The 23,122-nt window shown below is 35.7% G+C and overlaps 1 protein-coding gene across 1 annotated transcript in view; it reads right to left on the minus strand.

The window, feature by feature from the left end:
• Window positions 1-548: 548 nt before the first annotated feature.
• The window catches only part of STK17B (serine/threonine kinase 17b), a 37,360-nt gene continuing 14,786 nt past the window's right edge, over window positions 549-23,122 (minus strand). The window contains exons 3-8 of the mRNA XM_007965714.3: window positions 22,644-22,856; window positions 12,210-12,354; window positions 10,074-10,200; window positions 7,789-7,837; window positions 6,166-6,345; window positions 549-4,581 (exon numbers count right to left, since the gene is read on the minus strand). Of these exons, the coding sequence (XP_007963905.1) occupies window positions 4,299-4,581; window positions 6,166-6,345; window positions 7,789-7,837; window positions 10,074-10,200; window positions 12,210-12,354; window positions 22,644-22,856 (997 nt within the window). The 3' untranslated portion in view covers window positions 549-4,298. The remainder of the gene's footprint in view (window positions 4,582-6,165; window positions 6,346-7,788; window positions 7,838-10,073; window positions 10,201-12,209; window positions 12,355-22,643; window positions 22,857-23,122) is intronic.

Consider the following 23,122-nt stretch of genomic DNA (forward strand, 5'->3'; position numbering starts at 1 on the left):
GGTAAGCTTCATTCAGGCATGAATTACAGTGCTATTGCCTGTTAGTTCAATGTTAATGAACCAACAATATATATTAAATGAAGTACGATTAAATAGAAATACACAAAATTATGTATTGATCAATTGTTTAAAATGCTATGAACAGAGCCTTGCAGGAACCTAACTCTGTATTTCCCCAAGGAGCAATGATTAGTAACTAAAGTGTGGGAAACTTATAGAACATAACTACCATGAATAATGAGAACTGACTGTTCCTTAGTCTACAACCAGATTATAAATATCTTGAAGAATCCCTCATTCATGTTTTGTGTAACATGTAGTGCACTGTAGTGCAACATGTAGTACAGTTAAATTCATTCATTGACATTTTCTAAAAATTATTCCTTGATACCAGTGAATAATTGTTTTCAGATTTACATGCCTTTACAGATATGTTTATTAGACACAAAGAGGGTTCATAGATGACCTATGTCAAAGGATACAACATCCAGACATACTTTCAAGAACAACAGATTTAGAAATGCTTTGAAATAAATGACAACCACAGATATAAAAAAGTGCTTTTTAATTTTTAGCCAGAATGATCAAGTTGATGTAGTTTTCTTACTGGAATACTCATAATAATGTCTGTCTACATGCCTCAAGCAATATTATTATTTAATAAACCATGGCAGGGAAGTTGTAATTTATGTAAAATTTACAATTATTCTTTAAACTACTTTTATAAAATTATAAATTGATAATAATCCCCACAAATTGAAGTCAAATAATTTTACTACTACTTGAAATTAAAGTACAGTTGTTTATACAACAATGAATAAGGACAAGATATCAAACTGAAAATTAAAAAATAAACAGAAGAAATGTAAACAGTTATAAAATATCAATATTTATAAATGTTGCTTAGAGGAAGGCTATTCAAAGCATGACCCATTAACTATTTGTGAGCTGTCCAGAATGAAAGAGGCTTGTGCCAGAATGAAAATCAATTACATCACTAATCATACTGGCTCAGTTGACTTTTTAAAAATAACAAGACGTCTTTAATAAAGGAAGCAATGTGTTGATTTATATTCTGGCACAAGTACCTTATCTCATTACTGACTAGAGCAGGGGTCCCCAACCCCCAGGCCATGATTGGCCTGCACAGAAAGTGGGGGGCGGGGGGGCAGTGCCAAGCATTACCGCCTGAGCTCAGCTTCCTGTTAGATTAGCCACGGCATTAGATTCTCAAAGGAGCTCGAATCATATTGTGAACCGCACATGCAAGGGATCTAGGTTGCATGCTCCTTACAAGAATCTAATGATAAATGTAATGCACTTTAATCATCTTGAAACCATCCCCCTATCCCCCCAGTCCTGTGGAAAAATTGTCTTCCACAAAACCTGTCCCTAGTGCCAAAAAGGTTGGGGATTGCTGGACTAGAGAACAGTTAACGGCTTACTTCCTTTAAAGTGCCATTACAATTTCACTGCTCAGAGCTAGGTTTTTTACTGTAGGGAAAATAATTAAAATGACAATTGTAATTGCCATGTATATATCATCTATTTAAAAATTCTATCTATTTAGGGATCCTACCCAAAAAGCAAATTAAACTTTAAAATATCACAATATAACACTTATCTTTGCATGTGTTCAAGTGTTACTGACATCTGTCCACTCATAGGGGCTCTCTAGATTCCTACTTCAGAGAAATACATTATGCTTTTCAATCTTGGGAGAAAAAGAGTAAGAACTGAATCATTTGCTAAAAAACTCTTAAATGATTGGTTTATTTTCATATTTCAATCAATAAAATTATTTAAATTCACACCTTTGTAAAAACACTGGATTTTTATATTCTTTGTGCAACCACTAGTTGCTTTTCTACTATAAAACTTAATATTAGGAAAAAAGGCATGGAAATTTACAACTCTGTATTCTACTAATTAAAGGTAGATGTAAACTATTTTAAGATTTTCAGAGAAAGAGAAAGTTGGTATAAAGTGTCTTTTTACAAATGAGCTTATAATTTAAAATTCAAATATTTCTTGATTTTTGGGGGGATGGCATAATTCCTCTAAAAATTAAAAATACAATATGGTCTTCAGAAACATAATCATTTCCTCATTATCCAATGACTTACTAAGCTTTACTTGCATTATCTTAATACCAAAGGCAAGTAAATGGACAATCAACAATTTAGAAACAACTCATCAGTTTTAGATATACAAGGGCTCAATTTAGATTATACGATGTCTGGTTTGTTGGACCAACAAACTACTTAAAGAATTTAAATGTCATAAGAAGAGAATATAAAGTCGTATAAAGAATATAAATGTCATAATTTATATGTCATAAGAAGAGAGCTCCTGGGCGGGCGCGCTGGCTCACGCCTGTAATCCCAGCACATTGGGAGACCGAGGTGGGTGGATCACTTGAAGTCAGGAGTTTGTAACCAGCCTGGACAACATGGTGAAACCCCATCTCTACTAAAAATACAAAAATAGCTGGGCATGGTGGCATGTGCCTGTAATCCCAGCTACTCAGGAGGCTGAGACAGGAGAATTGCTCAAACCTGGGAGGCGGAGGTTGCCGTGAGCTGAGATCATGCCACTGCACTCCAACCTGAGCGACAGAGCGAAACTCCATCTCAAAAACAACAACAACAACAACAACAACAAACAAAACTCCTTTGGTACCTGAGTTGAGCACAATATACCACAGCAAAGAATCTTGACAACTGCCTAAAGAATGTATTGTATCTATCTATAGATATATACATACACCTATACATACACACATGTGCACACATACACAAGTAGAAAAAACTTTTCCTTAACAAATGCCAAAGATGTTAAAGAAATTCACCATGTGGTCAAATAAAGTGACCTGACAGTTATTCAAAACAGTTTTAAGTTATTATTAAAGAATTTGGAAACTTACCAAAATTTTGAGAAGTTAAAGGTCTAAAGGGGGAACACCACGTTGTTGTTGCTGTTTGTCAAAATATTTCTTTTGATACAGCAACACGGTCATGAGATCACAGTTAACATGATAACAGACCAATATAACAGTCATCAGGTGAAAATTCATAAAAGATTACCCAAAAAGGACTAAGTTTCCCCATCATTAGGGCTGGATATAGTCTCTAGCCATAAGCAAACATTTTGCTCTCCCTAGTCTCTTTCTTGCATTTGTCCCAGCAAAAGACCACAATGAGGGGCCACTCTGCAGATGGCTTTAAGCTGAGCCTCCTCACTCACTAGGAATTTCACACAAGAACTTCAGACGAGCCTAATGTCATGTTTTATGATCACATCAGTCTTGCTACTGCTGACTCGGGCACTGTGTTAATAGACCTACCGGTGCTGTAATTTTTTAAGCATACTTTTAGAACTCTGAATGACTGACTTGTATTCTAAGATACAGAAGACATCTAAAATTCAGTAAGCTGTCTGAGTGTGTCAACATTTTCTTCTATATTCAATTAATAAATATGTTTGCCTAAAAATAGAGAATATTTAACTTTACCTAAGTATCTTCTACCTAGAAATTCTGGAGGATTAAAAAACTCTACACTTGCATACCAAATATCTCCATCCAGACCTTATCAGATCTCAAGTAGGCTGGGAGGAGGAAAAAGACATTTGCGTTAAAATGAAGCCATGTTACTCTTTTCTCTGCTCCAACTTGTAAAGAATATCCCTGATCAGGTTTCTAACTACCTCTTTGCTCTGGTTAAAGGATCTCTCTCATATAACAGACCATAGAGAATCAAAATCTTATGCAGTTTCAAAATATTTGTAATTGAAAAACATTTTCAACTGTAAAATGTCTCTTGAGCATCTATAAAGTAGAAATTACTTTGGCTTAAACTTCATACTGCTTTCCTAAACAAATTATGTTGATAAGGCATGGTATAAGAGTCACCTTAGAGAGAGAACCCCTTAAAGTCCAATGTCTTGTGTTCAGTTTATACCAACCATAATAAAACTCAAGCCACTTTTTTTGTTGATATGCAAAACATTGTGATAAGTTCATTTGAACTTATTTCATTAACATGTAAACTCACATACATGTACAATTTTACTTTTTGTCATATATTTAAATATTTTCTTATCTGCAGAGCTATCTCAGGATATGAAATCATAACATGCTAGCAACTAGTAATTTAACATTAAAACACTCCCTAAATTATTCTATGCAAAAGTGCATTTACAATATAAACATGTCATATATGAAGCTACAAACCATAATCTCACTGGAGTGGACATAAAATTTCAAATTCAGTCCAAATGAGTCAAAGAAAAAAGTGCTAACACAGCAAATCTGAAACAAGTTCATGGGGATTGGGTAATGAGTCATCGAAACGAAATCTTTTGGAAACCATGCTGCTATCCTCTGGGATATTCTCTTTGTCTTCTCTATCACCACAGGTTCCATTACAGGAGGATTTAGAAGTCTTGTCTTCAGAGGACCTTATAGAATGATCCTGAATTTGAGAGGAACTGGAAGTTTCTTCAGGGTGAAACAAGTTTTCAAAGTCCCACTGCTGTAGCCAAGAATGAGAAAGGCATATCTCTGCTGTTGGTCTTTTCCTTTGAAAGAAAGCAGAAAGGGAAAATTGAGAATTAAAAATCAAGTTGAAAATGTCTTCAGTTGGATAGATTATAGACATATTTTTTACTTATTGTGAAAATAAAACATACTCATAATATAAAATCCAAATAGTACAGAAGAGAATAATAATGATAATAGCAGCTAACTTTTACTGAATGCTTAGTTATATGCCAGGGACTATTCTATATGCTTCAAATACTTATTCAACAATCACAAGAAACTAACGAAATGGGTACTATTATTCCCCTCATTTAACAAATATGCAAAGTAGGGTACCAGGAGGCTTGAAATTTATCCCAAATCTCCTAACTTGTAAATGGTTAAGTGGAACTTTGACTCTAGCGTCTGTGCTTTTAAGCATTACACCATATTATCTCTCATGAAGGTAAAAAGTAAAATTATTTTGTTTTTTCATTCCCCCATCCCACCTCCAGATATTTTTTCTACATATATGTGCATATACATACACACAAACATATACACACACATATATACATACACACACACACAGACGGCTTCACATACTCCGTTTCTGCAATTGGCTTTCTTCACTAGCTCAATAATGCATTTCAAGCACATTTTCACATCAGTACAGAGTTAACATATTTATTAACAGCTGTATTATTTAGTACTCTTCCATATGGATACACCATAATTTATTTAACCAGATGCCATTGAAGCTTCCAGCATTTTGCTATCATAAATATGCTGCAATGAATATTGAGAAAATGTTTTTTGGGAGCTTCTCTAATTATTTTCATAGGATGAGTTACTAGTAAAGTTACTGGGTCTTTATATTTTGAAAGATGGTGCTTAACTGCCCTCCAAATAATTTTTTTTTTTTTTTTTTGCAATGGAGTCTCACTCTGTCACCCAGGCTGGAGTGCAGTGGTGCGATTTCAGCTCACTGCAACACCTGCCTTCCAGATTCAAGCAATTCTCCTGCCTCAGACTCCTGAGTAGCTGGAACTATAGGCGCACGCCACCATGCCCAGCTAACATTTTGTATTTTTAGTAGAGATGGGGTTTCACCATATTGGCCAGGCTGGTCTCGAACTCCTGACCTCATAATCTGGCCACTGTGGCCTCCCAAAGTGCTGGGAATAGAGGCATGAGCCACCATGCCCAGCTGACTCGCTTCTTTTGTAAGGCTGTCAAAGGGCATCCAATCCTTCAAGATTTCACAATCAGTAAATGATACTTGTTATGTAAGTAAAATTATTTAACTATAAATCATTTACAATAAAGTCTTATAACCAGCCATGTGTACTGTAAATTTCTATGTCTGATTATTTTAGGTAATTTCAGAGATTAGTAGTGGGTTGTGAGAGAAATAAATCTTTTCTTCACTTCAAAATCCCATTGTATATTTCGTATCTGAAGTTATGTATTTGTTAATGATTGCTCATACCACCTCTCTCTTCATTTTACCTAGAACTTGAGCATACTTCTAGTAATTTTATACTATTTTAGAATACACTTTTCTTGATAGGCATATATTATTTATTTTGTAATAGTATTTAAACAAATCTGTAATCATATTTAAACAAATTATTACTTACTCTGGATTTTTTACTAAAAGGCTCTGAATAAAATCTGTGGCCAGCTGTGAAACTGATGAAAAAGTTTCTTCTGAATAATCAACATTAACTTGAGAAATATTGAGGTATGTTTCTTGATTATCTTCTCCCACAAACGGTGATGTGTGAGTTAACAACATATATGCGATTATACCAATATTCCTGAAAAACAAGGGAAGGGAACTTAAAATGTATATTAATTTTTAAACATTTATATAAAGTATAATCGACATTCAACATACTCCTCTCCTCAAAACTGGTACGGTTAAACTACAGACTTACATTGCTTTTCAAAGTTCCTATATTATCAAAACTAAAATAATGATCTCAAAGTGTGCCTCACAGAAAGAGAATACAAGGGAATGCACGTGTTATATAAATACAATGTATTCAATAAATATTATTATTGCTACCATCTATCCTTCACACAGATACCTGCTGTGGAATACACAAAGCTGCTACAGCATTTCCTAAATGGTTTCCAATGGCAAAGTAATGACTTGTGAGATGTAAAGAGAGGTTCTGCGCAAATAGAGGCTGCAAGTTTGGCGAAGCACAAAGCTGGGCAGGCAAATTTTTTCACTGTAAACATTTTAAAATCTGTAAATATGTTAATGGCAAGTCTGGTGCCCAGGAGCCAGAAAAAGACAATATACTACATGTTTCACCAACTTATTTAGCCATATCATCTTTTTTCCTGGGCAAATGCATGAGCAGTTCCACAGAACACAGAAAAGGTCTAAACCTTCCACCTGGTCTGTGGAGTCAGTCCCCTTTGTGGTCTCAACTGAAGTTCCAGTATCAGTTCTGATTCTATTCCCTATCATATTCTCTCTTTGCTAGCCACAAAAACTCACAATTTCCCAGAGATGTACTTGCATAAAAGTACATTTTTGGGTGGGCCTGACCTCATTATTCTGCTTAACAAATACCTTCTTCTAGCTTTTTTTTTTTTTTGGTCACCCAGGCTGGAGTACAATAGCATGATCTCGGCTCACTGCAACCTCTGCCTCCCCAGTTCAATTGATTCTCCTGCCTCAGCCTCCTGAGTAGCTGGGATTACAGATACACGCCACCACGTCTGGCTAATTTTCATATTTTTAGTAGAGATGGGGCTTTGCTATGTTGGCCGGACTGGTCTCGAACTCCTGACCTGATGATCTGCCTGCCTTGGCCTCCCAAAGTGCTGGGATTACAGGTGTTAAATCACCACTCCTGGCCAACTCTTTTAGACTGAGATCAGATGTCTCCCTTCATGAGGTGGAGCCCAGCAATGGACTGTCTGCTGCTGCTTCTATGCTTATTAAGCATTTCACCTTTATCCTAAAACACGTAGCACTGTACTGCAGTTATTTTGTTCTTTTACTCAACTGAGTTTCCATCACAGAGAGAGATTTTCCTATTTATTTCCATACTTTTGGCTCAGAACTTAAGTATTATTTAAAAAGAATGGATACGTAAATATTTTCCTGTAGCATAATAATGATATTCAAATAAAATCTTTTGAAGAAAGCCTTATTATTTACTTTTGGAGTCAAAGAATCTCAGAATATACATTTCCCAACTTTCCATAAAGAAGTATTTAGGTAACTAACAAAATCTTACCACATATCTGTTGCTGTGGTAATGGGATCATAGTTCAGGATTTCTGGAGCTGAAAGAGAAGATAAAATTTAAATTCAATACTGACAAATTTTAAAACAAGAAAATCACTTTATATTACATTATAACTGGGACCAGGCATGATGGCTCATGCCTATAATCTCAGCACTTTGAGAGGCCAAGGCAGGTGGATCACCTGAGGTCACAGTCAAGACCAGCCTGGCTAACATGGTGAAACCTTGCTTCTACTCAAAATACAAAAATTAACCAGGTGTGATGGCACATGCCTGTAATCTCAGCTATTCAGGAGGCTGAGGCAGGAGAATCCCTTGAACCCGGAAGGCACAGGTTGCAGTAAGCTGAGATCCCACCACTGCACTCTAGCCTGGGCAACAGAGTGAGACTCCATCTCGGGGGGAAAAAAAATTATAACTGGATTTAATTTTGGAAAGTCTAGTGACATAAGATGATAGAAATTTAACACAGTATTAATTATCTTGTGATTGGACATTTAAACATCCCTAATATTGAGTAAATTATATGATCAGATGGTTCAAAAACACGGATAATATTCTTAGAGTAACTAGTTAAACTCATTAAGTTTAATCTCAGAAAAAACAATTATAAAAAAGTAAAATGTTAGAAGCTAGAATTTTTTAAAAAATTTAGTTTTATTACTTTGGAATTAATTTGCATTATTTTATTAGACTAATTTAGGTTTTTCTTTTGGGGTAATAGAATCATGTGCATCTGCAATGACATTATGAGCAAATTTTGCTGCTCAGAAATGCTAGATTTTTTTTTTTCTTTTTTGAGACGGAGTTTCGCTCTTATTGCCCAGGCTAGAGTACAAATGGCATGATCTCAGCTCACTGCAACCTCCGCCTCTTGGATTCAAGCGATTCTCCTGCCTCAGCTCCCCAAGTAGGTGGGACTACAGACATGCGCCACCATGCCTGGCTAATTTTGTATTTTTAGTAGAGACAGGGTTTCAACATGTTGGTCAGGCTGGTCTCGAACTCCTGACTTCAAGTGATCCACTCACCTTGGCCTCCCAAAGTGCTGGGATTATAGGTGTGAGCCACCGTACCTGGCCAGAAATGCTAGATTTTCAAGTGGATTAAACATTCCTCTTAAATTATCAAGGACCTAATTTCCAAAGTGATTAATTTTCTGCTGTCTTCACTTGCCAAAAAAAGTGCAAAATAAATTCTCTATGCTTTCTAAACATTACCATATTATTTCAAATTAGTAGAGCTCAAACTAGGATTTATGAGTGAAAAATAAGTTTGTTTTATAATACGGTTTCATAATTTCTCCACAGAGAAACTGTTTCCTAAAGCCTAACATTTTTATTAATAAAGCCTTTAAATCGTATACAGTCAGCTTCTGTTAAACCACCTACAACATTTTCACATACGTCTGTGAGCTGTGTTACCAATAATTACATTCATTTATTCTAGGACCCCAGTTAGCATTCAAAAGTTAGTAATTTTCTCTGTTTTTTATTTTTGGAAAAGACAGCTGCCTAGCTGAGTCACATCTGTTCTGTTTAACTGTATCTTTTCAATGTCCACAGGGGGACGTCAGTATGAACAACAAACAAAAAAAGGTAAAAAGATTGTAAGTTAAAATACTTCAAATTTATATGCTGCTTCATACAACTTAAAAACTTTTCATATGCATAATCTAATTTGTTGATTTCATACAATATACCCAGATTACCTAATCAAAGGTTCTTCTTGGCACTCTTCTTCAAAACCCTACTTTCACAATCCTATGCAAAACCTTGTATTTTAAAGCAGCAGCAATAAAAATGGGGAGGCCGGCTAACAATTCCTATAAGTTTAAACTGAAGATATCTGTATTGCAAACAGCTCTGGAATTGGGACCAGAGAGAAATAGAAGTGAGATCTAGCCAACAGCCAGGCTTCAAAGACAATCATGGGCCACTTGACTGTTGCATTTTTTCTTTTTCCATTTTTCTCTTTTTCCCTAACTTCCCTCTTACTCATTTCTTTTTTCCTTATGTACAAAGCCTTTATACACAAATGTTCAACTTGTACACTTACATATTCAGTGTCCCCTGAATTGCTGTACATGTTTCATACTTTTATTCAATATATTTCATTTAAATGTGTCGTAACCAAGTTTTAATGTATCAAAATACTTGAACCAATTAAATCCTATTAACTGAATCGAATTACATGCTCTAAAATATAGTTCTACAGAGGTATCATTTACTTAATAAATTTCAAAATGGCATAGAAATAAAAGGAAATTCTTACCTAAATATTCTGGTGTTCCCATGATTTCCCGAAGTTCACACGCATTCCCTATTTTTCGAGACATTCCAAAATCTACTATTTTAATGTCGCCGAGAGGGTATATGCTGCTCAGTAATATATTCTGTGGCTAAATAAAGTACAACAAAAACATGATAAGTAATATACAATAAAAGCATACTAGTCTCAGATGGGAAGTATATTAAGTGGAATCATCACTTGAGTCATGAGTCAATATAATTTGAGTATATTGAGTCATGCATCAAACATTTACTGACTTACTACTTCAGAGGAGCTATTATTCAATGATGCATAAAGCCAAAACCACACCCAAAAAGGATTCTAGGTTTGAAGGAAAAAGAAGTTACATGGAAAGATTAAGATATAGAATACTCAGTAATAAAAAGACTACCTCATTCTGTCAATAAGAAATTCCAAGAAGGCTTTGCAGTACAGATGATGCTTAAGCTGAGAAAGAGTATGCTGGTTAGAAAGGTGCTCTGGGTAGCTGCGTGCAGTTAAACATGTGAGGTGCATGGCTATTACACCCATTTTACAGTAGAAACAAGTACAATTAGGTTAACAAACTTGAATATGAGTAAGAATCTTCATTCTTAGCCAATACCATCCTGTATTGTAGCTTCATGCAGAATACTTGGGGCCAGAATGCAAATAAATAAATAAATTCTAAAGAATTGAAAAAAAAAAAAAAAAAAAAAGAACAGAAAGGTGCTCTAGGGAGCAGCACTAAAGAAGGCATGAAGGAATGAGCATGCAAACATTTCCAGAAACGAAAAATGGTTCAGTACAATGTGATGATTCTGGATGAGCCGGGTCTGACGGTTCCCTGGCTTTAGCTTAGACAGTAAGAGGCATAGTATACCTCATCCATTGCGTCCTAGAACCACGTGACTTTGCTTTACTACTATCGCAGGCCCACAGCCTATTACAAAGTTCCCTGCTGCTGTCATAACCCGTACCTTTGACAAGGCGCTGCTCCCAAAATCTGTGCAAAGAATTATAACAGTCACTTAACTTTGGGACAATCTCATGCTTGTTTATTATTAAAGCACAGAGCCTATTACAGGAGAAAAGGTAAAGGTAATTAGTTCTGTTGTTGTCAATTACAGGTTTATATGCCATCCCGGACTTCAAGTGCTATGCGATGCTATGTAATGTACTTGGGTTGATGTTAGCAGGAAAATGACCCAACAGGAAGCTGGTGGGAGCATGATTATCTTGGCATTTACTATGTTGCTTCTTTTCCAATATTTTATCAGTTGGGGAAATAGCAGGGATACTAGATGGTAAATACTGTCCCCCTGGCTCCATAGTGGGGCCCAAAACAGAACTACAGGGTTTTATCTTTTGAAGAAGCGGTAAGAGGGTTTGGAAATTAAGAGAGAGGTCTGGGCTATAGGTGGAGATTTTTGAATTATTATTATTATTAAAGTGGTAGTAGAAGCCAAAGGATCGTGCAAGGAGACCACATAAAAATAGAAGAATCTAATGCTTAAGAAATGAGAGACAGACTGATTCAGATCTTAAGGTCCTTGTGTGGCTATGGAGGAAGGATAAGGAGAAAGGATAACAACATGAGAGACGGAGAAGGAGAAAAGGATAACATGACAGATGGAGATCAGAGAATAGAGGTTCGGGGCTTGGGTAAACAGCCTGAATGATCATCTGGAAGGAGCCAAAAGACTGAAAATCTCAAGACAAAAATGAATGAAAGTAATAGCAGCAAATGAATAAGGATTAGCAGGATTTATTTTCAGGGATGGAGATTACATAATTGAGCATTTCAGAGATAGACGGCATTTTAAAATAAGAAGGTCCAGGATGTGGTTGCAAGAGTGGGATGGAATGGAATAATTCCATCTAATGGAGGATTAGAACACAGGAATGATGCATTTTAAGAGTCCAGTAAATTGAGCTGCTCACACATGCAGTCTTCTCCTTTCTCCCAATATAAAATTAAGGCCATGTAGCACACAGGTAAGCAAACAGCACACCAGTGCAGTCTAGACAACCAGGAACCAACCATTGTTTCCTGTTAATACCAGTGTGCAATTATGCATACTAAGAGCAGAAGAACAACACAGATGTTGCATTACTTTAAATCACATGTTACGTTACCTTTAAATCGAGGTGTACAATGTTATTCTGATGTAGATAATAAACTCCTTCAAGTATTTGTTTGATGAGTCTGATAACATCATTTTCAGAAACCATTTCAGCCAACTCAGGTAAACATAGGTTGAAAATTTCTCCACCTGCAGCACTGAAATAAAATTCAAAGAACAGAGACTTGAAAATTCATTCACCTAAACACTTTTAAATATTTTGTACCTGTTAAGTAAAAGACATACAACTATATAAATGTTAATACACTACACTTAAAGACAGGGCAGAGAAGTGAGAGATCTTTAAGAAAAAAATAAGTGACGATGGCTGGGCGCAGTGGCTCATGCCTGTAATCCCAGCACTTTGGGAGACTGAGACAGGTGGATCACTAAAGGTTGGAAGTTCGAGACCAGCATGGCCAACATGGTGAAATATCTCTACTAAAAGCACAAAAATTAGCCAGGCGTGGTGGCAGGTGCCTGTAATCTTAGCTACTTGGGAAGCTGAGGCAGGAGAATCACTTGAACCTGGGAGGCAAAGGTTGCAGTGAGCCGAGATGGCACCACTGCACTCCAGCCTGAACTACAGAGCAATACTCTGTCTCAAAACAGAAAAGAAAAGAAAAGAAAAGAAAAGAAGTGATGTGACTTCTTTTTCAAATTCTGGGTACTAATACTTGAATATTAATAAATAAAACTGAATTGCTTTATGATCCAATAATGTTGCAGCCTGCCTTCACTGCAATAAAGATTTAAAAAAGTAGCTCTTTATGCTCTTCTCATATATATACATCTATATATATTCATACATATATATGTTTTCATATACATGAATTCTTAGATACATATCATCTATTTTGAGCCTCATGACAAACATGTGAGGTACATGGTTATTACACTCATTTTACATTAGAAACAAGTATAATTAGGTTAACGAATGTGAATATGAGTAAGAATCTTCATTCTTAGCCAATACCATCCTGTATTGTAGCTTCATGCAGAATACCTGGGACCAGAATGCAAATAAATAAATAAATAAATAAATAAATAAATAAATAAATAACAAAGAACTGAAATTTAAAGAATACTGAAAAAGGCACAGTGAAAAATTCCTAGGTTTGGAATGAATTATCGAAACATAAATCCTAACTCTTCTATTTACCTGCAATAAATACAACTTAGGGTCAGTTACTTATGGTCATCCATAAAGCAGAAATATCAATAAAATCAACAGATTTTTTTTTGGGGGGGATTAAGTCTAAATAAGATAAAATTGGTCAGTCAGATCATGCAAAAACATTTATACAGTTATTCATCAAATTTGTAAGGTATATTTGGGAATACGCAAGTATATTCTATTTGAAAAACAGGAACTCACTCTAGAAAATACTATTACTATATTTTTACTTCTTTGGTTCACTGCTACAACCACATCAAGAACAGTATCTAGCATGCACTGCAGTAGGTGGTCAGTAATGTTTGTTGAATGAATGAATGATGGAATGGGTGGTGATTCTTTAGAGGGGTTGAAACTGGGGATTCAGAAGTCTCAGTGACTGCCAAGAGGAAGAAATATGTCATAAGTGTTGGGAACCATAAGAAGAAAAAATAATGGTGGGCTCAAATTTGAGTCCCAAGTTGAAAGTCACAAGGACTGACATTCACACTGCAGATATAATTTGCAATTGAGCAATCTAAACACAGTAAGCCAGTTAGAAGCCACAAAGATTTGCTGCTTTACACTTTCTGACTTTGCAGAAAATAAACTGTAGGACAGCTTATAGGGAATACACATGAAAGCTCCAATCACATATATGTCACTTTAACCCCATTACACCCACCAAAACTCGTAAATTCATGAGATATACATACATACATACATACATATATATATGGTTTTTTTTTTCGAGACAGAGTCTCATTCTGTTGCCAGGCGGGAGTGCAGTGGCGCCATCTCAGCTCACTGCAACCTCCGCCTCCTGGGTTCAGGAGATTCTCCTGCCTTAGCCTCCCAAGTAGCTGCGACTACGGGCACATGCCACCATGCCCAGCTAATTTTTGTATTTTTAGTAGAGAGGGGGTTTCACCATGTTGGCCAGGATGGTCTTGATCTCTTGACCTCATCTTGATCTGCCCATCTTGGCCTCCCAAAGTGTTGGGATTACAGGAGTGAGCCATCGTGCCTGGCTGAGACATTAATTTTAATATCTGCCTCAACATATCATGATAAAGATAATCTGAGTAATGAAAAGTGTAGTTTGCTGTTAAATTTACAGTAGTGAACTCCAAAATAAGGTATAGAAAGACGATTTTGGGAATTCACATTTTTTTAATCCAAAAAAAGAAATAATCTTCGAGAATAATTAATATACAGACTGCCTAGAAGCCCTTGGTCTGCATGTCAGAGTGGGAACCCAGGCACAGACTGGCAGTGACATCATCACTCCTTCCCTTTCCAGTTATATTGTTTAGTTTCAATGATACAAATCCTCTCAAAATAGAAAGTGGTCTAAATACATTCCTGCAAAGACACTCAAAATAATATTACAAATAATATTATATTAGGTAATAGTACTAATGCAATCATAAGCAAAGATGAAAATGAAGAAAGAACCCTTTAGATTCTCTTAGAATATGTTTTTTGTTATGTACTTTATAAGATATAAATACTAATAATCTAGTCCTATCTTATAAAAATCAGACCAAATAACTTGAAATGATTAGAAAACAGTATAAAATACGAATTTACATATCTACACCCCCTAAATATATAAAAAATAGATGTGTATTCTTCATATGTACAGCAACATAAATTGTTTAGGTAAGAAATTTAATCTTGAATACTTTATGATTATTTACCAACCTTTTATATTACAAATTCGCTAAAGTTACTTCAATAACCAGAACACTCCTCCAATTCTAAACTTAAAAACAAAATACAAGAAAGTAAAGTGAAAGTAAGGAAAGCGATTCCCAGTGCCTAGGAATAGACAGGATAGCACGGAGCATACAGGAGTGCCTACTGAAATCAAGACTGCCCGGGTTTCATTCTAGCTCTGTCACTAACCAGGCTAGGTGAACTGGGACAAAATGTGCCTCTGTTTCTTCTACTGTAATGTGAATAATATAATAGCTCCTACTTCGTGGTCTAAGAATTAAATTGGCTAATCCACATAAAGTATTGAGCACAAAAGATCCCAGAAGAATCAAAGCAGATCATTCCAATAAATACTTATCACAGTGTCTGACACATGGTAAATATTCAATACACAGCAGTTTTTTTTCTTTTCTTTTCTTTTTTAGACTGAGTCTCGCTCTATTGCCCAGGCTGAGTGCAGTAGCACAATCTTGACTCACCACAACCTCCGCCTCCTGGGTTCAAGAGATTCTCCTGTCTCAGCCTTCCAAGTGGCTAGGACTCCAGGTGCATGGTACCACACCTGGCTAATTTTTTGTATTTTTAGTACAGACGGGGTTTCACCGTGTTAGCCAGGATGGTCTCGATCTACTGACCTCGCGATCCACCCACCTCGGCCTCCCAAAGTGCTGGGATTACAGGCGTGAGCCACCGCGCCCGGCCAATATCAGCTATTATTATAATGAACCAACAAACATTAATTGCAAATCTAGCCAATGTCTCGCCTTTCCGAATTTTGGGGCTTTTTGTTGAACTCTGATTTTGAAGGAAAGTTTTAAAGTCTTTGCTAAATGAAAATCTATTTTTAGAAACACTATATGGTACATATAAAGATGCACACACTATATTCTTAAGTGAAAAAAGAGGGTTACAATAGAATATGCCCAGTAGATCAAAGTTTTGTCTCTAAAAGTACATATGCACAGACCAAAAAATGAGAATAATTTTTAAATACAGGAACATACCATAAAGTAACCATCATTTACATGTGATTTCTCTTTTCTATATCTCCTAAATTTAACACAATGAATAGGTATTACTTTTATAATCAGGGAAAGTATCCTCAGAATTTTTTGCTTGTTTGTTTTAATAATAAGATCAAATAAAATACTATGATCGTCAGCCAATCACACTGTTGTTTTTAGTTTGACAAGCTGACCAATGTCTTTCGTAGGACTGCCATTTCTCACACAATAGGGGAACATAGGTGGAGCTACAGAAAATAGGAAAATTAGGAAGAGTTAAGAGGAGGGAAAGAACAGATAACACAACAAGCAAATTGTAGAAGTTAGCAGAAATTGGAAAAAGAAACAGAAGCAGTGAGCAGCAAACAAGACTTTTGTTAAGGAAACCACCCTGAGCAGTCACCCAGAGCAGTGACTAAAAAAAAAAAAAAAAAAAAAAAAAAAGAAAAGAAAAGAAAAGAAAAAAGAAAAAATATCTACAGTCAGAAAAGCTACCTATATCATTATCATTGACCTGGGAGCTATAATCAGGTGACTTCTACTCTTTCTCTCTAACAAGAGTTTGCCCTTTGCAGGGATATCAACAAAAAAATTCAGAAATTCAGCATCTGTGTTCACTTGCTAATGCATGTATACATGTGTTATGTGTAAGAATATGTGATAACAGTACTCTAGCACAGGTTATACAGTCAGGAAAACCTATGTGCTATATATTATCTAGATCTACATCTGTTTTTTATAGGGAACAGCAAGTAGAGAAACTCTTTTAGAAATATTCCTATAACATAAAGTTAATATATGAAAGATTAAAATCAGAATATTTTCTTATCAAAAATGACAGATTTCTGTGAGTTACAGAGAGCCAAGATTTTCAGTAAAACAAAGTAATATCTCAATTATCCATAAAATGCAAGTCGAGTCATACAGCTTTGAAAAACCATGGTAAAGATTTTTAAAATAAGCATTTATTTCTAGTGATCAAAATGAACTTGTTTTAAAATCTGAATATGAAGAGTCTCTTTAAAATTCTATTCCTATGCTAATGGAAGAAATACAGTCCACGGGATTTTAGAGTGGGAAGACATTAGAGTATTAACTAGACATATGATGTGAATACCAATCTCCCTTTTGGGAGGATTGTTTTAAAAATCAAACGAGAATACAGATAATGTGCCTACCACAGTGCCTGCCAGAGTGTAAATGTTCAACATACGTTATGGGTAAAATTGTTAAGATCATATTAAAATGTTATTTCTCTGGTGATTGAGATCATTCCAGAAGGTAAGGCTTTCTGTTTCGCATGTTTTGTTATAGTCTCTATCCTTTTCTGTTGGGTATTTAGTATTTACTTAGAGATTTTTAGTAGACAAAATTTCTTGACAAAAAGAAAATAGCATTCTCACATAATCTCAGAGTTGTCTCTGATAACTGTAAGTTCCCCTTTTGATCTTCCCTCTTTCTAGGACAAAGTTTTTCTTCTGTGCTCTCCAAAAGGTAAGTACTTTTTTTTTTTTCTTTTTTTTTTTTTGAGACGTGTCTTGCTCTGTTGCCCAGGCTGGGGTGCAATGGTGCAATCTCAGCTCACTGCAGTCTCCACCTCCCAGGTTCACACCATTCTCCTGCCTCAGCCTCCAGAGTACCTGGGACTACAGGCACCTACCACCATGCCTGGCTAATTTTTTGTATTTTTAGTAGAGATGGGGTTTTGCCGTGTTATAACCAGGATGGACTCGATCTCCTGACCTCGAGATCCGCCCACCTTGGCCTCCCAAAGTGCTGAAATTACAGGTGTGAGCCACCGTGCCCGACCAAAGTTAAGTATTTTTTATGACCAACTTTAATTTGCTCAAAATGCAGCATTAAAAACGTAATATGTCCAATTAGATAATACCTTCCTTCCAGAAATTTTTTAAAAAGCTTTTTAAAATGTATAGCTATATTTTATTTAATTCTACAAATATGCTTTAAAGACACTTGGTATGGTAAAGTCTTTGTCTCATGGATGGTGGTGATGGAATGACTCACTTATCCTCAAATTTTTCTCCATATGTATAAATAAATCTAATACTACCTTCCAGAAAAGTAAGATTTATATTACTTTCTGAAGAAATGAAAGGCTAAAACAATCATGTAGACTTCATACTGGCAATGAAATACTTTCCTATGAACTATATATTAAAATAAAAAATGAAAGATTTTAATAATCATTAAAAGTGACAAGCAGGTTGCAAGAATTTGAGATTAATTCACAAAAGTAAACTGATTTAAAAAATAGGTTAGGCAGAGGCAAAACAAAACACAAAAGCAAAAAGGGGCTATAGTTGTTCCAAAAGAAAGTTCTAGATTGATTCATATAGTTAGCAAATGTAACAAATCAAAAAAGCGTTTTTTTTTTTTTTGAGACAAAGTCTCGCTCTGTTGCCCAGGCTGGAGTGCAGTGGTGCGATCTCAGCTCACTGCAACCTCTGCCTCCTAGGTTCAAGCAATTCTCCTGCCTCAGCTTCCCAAGTAGCTGGGACTACAGGCGTGCGCCAACATGTCCGGCTAATTTTTTGTAGTTTTTAGTAGAGATGGGGTTTCACCATGTTAGCCAGAATGGTCTGGATCTGCTGACCTTGTGATTCCCCTGCCTTGGCCTCCCAAAGTGCTGGGATTACAGGCATGAGCCACCGCGCCCGGCCAAAAATGTGCCTTTTAAAAGTGACTGTGTGCTGCTCATATGGAAGGAAATTTGATAACATCTAATACAACTACATATGCATTTACTTTTTGACGGGCAATCATTCTTCTAGGAATTTACTCTAAAGCTACATCTCCACAATAATTCCCATTCACAGAAGGTCGACTGACTAAAGCAAGATCCAACCATACAACAGAGTACTATACAGCCATTTAAGAAATCAGCCATAATAATAGTTAAAAAGATGCCTATGAACTAATGTAGAATGATTTCTGGAATATATTCTTAAGTAAACAAAAATACAAGGTGCAAAGGAGTGTATGTAATATACTACCTTTTCTGTAAGTAAGAATAGTAAATATATACAAGTTTGCTTATATTTGCAAGAAGAAACACATAAAGAATGAGCCAGAATGAATACATGTGGTTACCTATAAAGGTTACCTATAAAGGTTCAGTTGGAAGAGAGTAGAAGGTTCTTCATCACTTCTAACATTCTATATTGCATCTCCCCTCTCTCACAGTGAAAACCCAGGTTCTCAGCAATACTTGCTCATTCACTTTATCCAACAATACGTACAAAAACAGTTTCAGCATAACAATACTTACACTACTACCGAAAGCAAACTACTTAGTAAAACTGGTGGACTTGAATTGGAGCTATGAGACTAAATTCACGATTTTGAAAAAATATGACTTCCTAACACTATCCTTAGAAAAGGCCTAAAAATTATGATACTCCGTTAAAAGTGAGCATGTCCAACACCCATATCTGGTTTCTAAATGCTATTCCCCGCTTAAAAGAACCAGAACTTCTCAGAGAGATGGCTGATTACAGGTCTGGGGCAGGGAAGATAACAAGATGACCCTGGAAATCTTGGTGTGCATAAAGCAAGGGAGTCCTCAAACACTAATGAGATTATATCAAAAGGACATAGGAAGTAGCTTGAAAGGGAACCACTGATAAGCTTGGGACAATTTGAGCATGAAAAAGACAGTGGCAGAAACTGATTAGAACTCATTAATTAAAACATAATGGGTTATTTTCCATTAACGTCACGTGTTAGATTAATTTTTTAAAAAACATGAAATCCATTGAAATATTAAAAAGTGGGAAAGGAAAATCACTAGATGAAAAGTTGTTAAAGAAGATAATATTGGCCAGGTGTGGTGGCTCATGCCTATAATCCCAGCTCTTTGGGTGGCCGAGGTGGGCAGATCACGAGGTCAGGAGATGGGGACCATATTGGCCAACATGGTGAAACCCTGTCTCTGTTGACATACAAAAAAATTAGCTGGGCGTGGTGGCACATGCCTGTAATCCCAGCTACTTGGGAGGCTGAGGCAGGGAAATTGCTTGAACCCGGGAGGCGGAGGTTGCAGTGAGCTGAGATTGCACCACTGCACTCCAGCCTGGCGACAGAGCAAGACTCCATCAAAAAAAAAAAAAAAAAAAAAAAAGATAATATTCACATGGTCTGTAAATATCACAACACAGATTAATTAAAAGGGGAAAATGTTCTTTACAATAAGGAGAGCTAGAAGACTACATCTTAAGCATGTTCAAAATTAGCAAAATCAGTAATAAAACAACCTGACTTTATTGCCACCTGATGTGATACAATACACATCATCACCCACACCACATACTTCAGCATAAAAAGGAATCTCGTAATACCTACAACTTTCAAATGGTTCAGTAAATGTGGCAAAATGCCAACAACTGGTGAATAAAAGTGAAGATTATAAGGATGCTAATTATACTATTTTTTCAACTTTTCTATATATTTGAAATTTTGTAAAATAAGAGTTGGGGAAGAAAAAGTGTGCAGGATGATTTGAGGACAGAATTGACTGGGTGATAGTTATTAAAGATTCAGGCCAGGCGCAGTGGCTCATGCCTGTAATCCCAGGACTTGGGGAGGCTGAGGTGGGCGGATCACGAGGTCAGGAGATGGACACCATCCTGGCTAACATGGTGAAACCCTGTCTCTACTAAAAATACAAAAAAAATTAGCCGGGCATGGTGGCGGGCGCCTGTAGTCCCAGCTACTCGGGAGGCTGAGGCAGGAGAATGGCGTGAACCCGGGAGGCGGAGCTTGTAGTGAGCCGAGATCACGCCACTGCACTCCAGCCTGGGTGACAGAGCAAGACTCTGTCTCAAAGAAAACAAAAACAAAAACAAAAAAAAGATTCCACCATTTTATTTTCACCATATAAAAATTATGCCACACTACTAAAACAACTAAACCTGATTAAATGTTTACCTTCAACTGAGACTACTAAATGTGACAATGCCAGCCCAAAAGCAGAAGGCATAGTAACGAAGCCGAAGTCCTAGCAATAAATTTTGGTGGGTCTTAGTCACTCTGGTAAGAAATTTAACACATTGATCTACTTAAACATTTTCTGAGTGCTTGCTGCATTTCAGCCAGAGGTATAGAGATCAGTAAGTTCTCCCAGTTGACTGGGTAAGGTACCTGAGTCAATTTTCCGGAGTATGAACAAGGTCCATCCATAAAATGTCTCAAATCTTTCCGATGTATTTTGTCGCTGCTGTTTGGATGAACCCCCAAAAGAGGATTTTATGAAAGTAATCAATGTTCTTATGTATATTCATCCTCTAAACCTAGTATTCTACTACTGTTTTTGATAAATGTTAGCTACTTTTGACACACTTCAAACATGCAGATATTATGCAAGTAGGTAACTTTTCAAAGGTCAGCTGAAGAATCTTTGACAAAAGTAATTATAAAATGTATGAAAAATGAAATCATATTGCTAGTATCTTGGCCTTTTCTGCAATTCTAATTTATTTTGAAAGTGCTATATAACACGCCTTAATATGGTTCTGGGAAATGTACACAGTATTCATTCTTAAATGAACTACTTGTCAGTTGAACATTTTGCAAAATCTTCATTTTCATTCACAAGTTGATTCCAGCCAATCTATTTTGTGGAACAAAAACATTGATTTTAAAATAACTAAATACAAAAATAAGGTTAATATACCTTTAAATTTAAAAAGGCAATGATGCAAGTTAGTTACTAAAAAGAATTACTATAGTTAGCAATACGTTTTTTTACTAAAATAAACATTGACCTCTTCGTAGTTTACCATAAAATAGATTTACCTTATTAAAAACTATTGGCACCTAAGGCATACTAAACATAAATCTAGCTGATCTCTTCCAATCGTCGCAGATGTTCAAACGCATTTTACATACTCAGAATAAATGTGTCAGACAACCATGCAGCAAAGGCACTCTGTAAGAGTCACGTGTCAATATACTCGGTAACAAACCAGTTACCTTAACAATCCTCTACCCCTATCACCTGGTGAACTGTAGAATACTGGGGTGTTCTCACTTTTTCACAGACTTGTGGCAAGAGATATATTTATTTCTTATTGCTACAACTAACATAGTGCTTTACACATTACACATACTAAATGTATTTCTTTAACAAACAATGTACTAAGCATAGTTTTATGCCGTTTAACTTTCCATTCTCCTTATTTTCTTGAAGATATTTTTCAAATAGATAAAGAAAATATACAAATTACTTCAATTCTATCTGCCCATCAGATTGTGTTCCAGAAAAATTTAATCAATCAGCCATTAACAAAATAATGTATATTCCCTTCTCCACAGTCCTCAAATGTTGTGTTTGTCATTTGTTTCTTCTGTGTTGTTAGTTTTTGTGTATGTGATTGAGGTTGTACATTTAGTCTTATGAAAATATCGGAATATAAATTAGGTCCCTTTTACATTTTATTAACAGGAATCTTTACAAGTTCTTGTCACACTTTTATCATTCCTATTCTTGATATTTTAATCATCTTATCATACCAATTAAAATAGGTACCATTTAGTATATACTTACTATTCCAATATCAAAATGATTTCACTTGTATTTTCATAGACCTCATGAAGATTAATAACTCGGGGACAAGACTTTGCCAATTCAAGCACAGCAATCTCGTGTAAAATCTCTGCTCGACAATCCTGTCCTCTTCTTCTCTTTTTTAGAAATTTTGCAGCATATTCTTGGCCAGTAGATTTTGATATACATTGTCTAACCACAGCAAATTTTCCTCTGGGGGAAGATGAGAACAATCAATTTTAATTTTTCTGCAGAGAACAAAGTTAGTATATTACAGATTCTGTTATACCTCCAACTTAAAGTCAATTCTTTGAAATATCTGTGCAATTAGGAACTTATCTTTGTTCTCTAAATTGAATCAAGTATCGTATGTACTTTTATAAAATGTATAGTGCTATCACTTACAAAGGTAAATGGCAAACTATAACAACAGGAAAAGACAGAATTCTATTTATTCTTCACTATTAAAATGATACATT

This window comes from Chlorocebus sabaeus, chromosome 10 (genome assembly GCF_047675955.1).
Source record: "Chlorocebus sabaeus isolate Y175 chromosome 10, mChlSab1.0.hap1, whole genome shotgun sequence".
Classification (NCBI taxonomy): domain Eukaryota; kingdom Metazoa; phylum Chordata; class Mammalia; order Primates; family Cercopithecidae; genus Chlorocebus; species Chlorocebus sabaeus.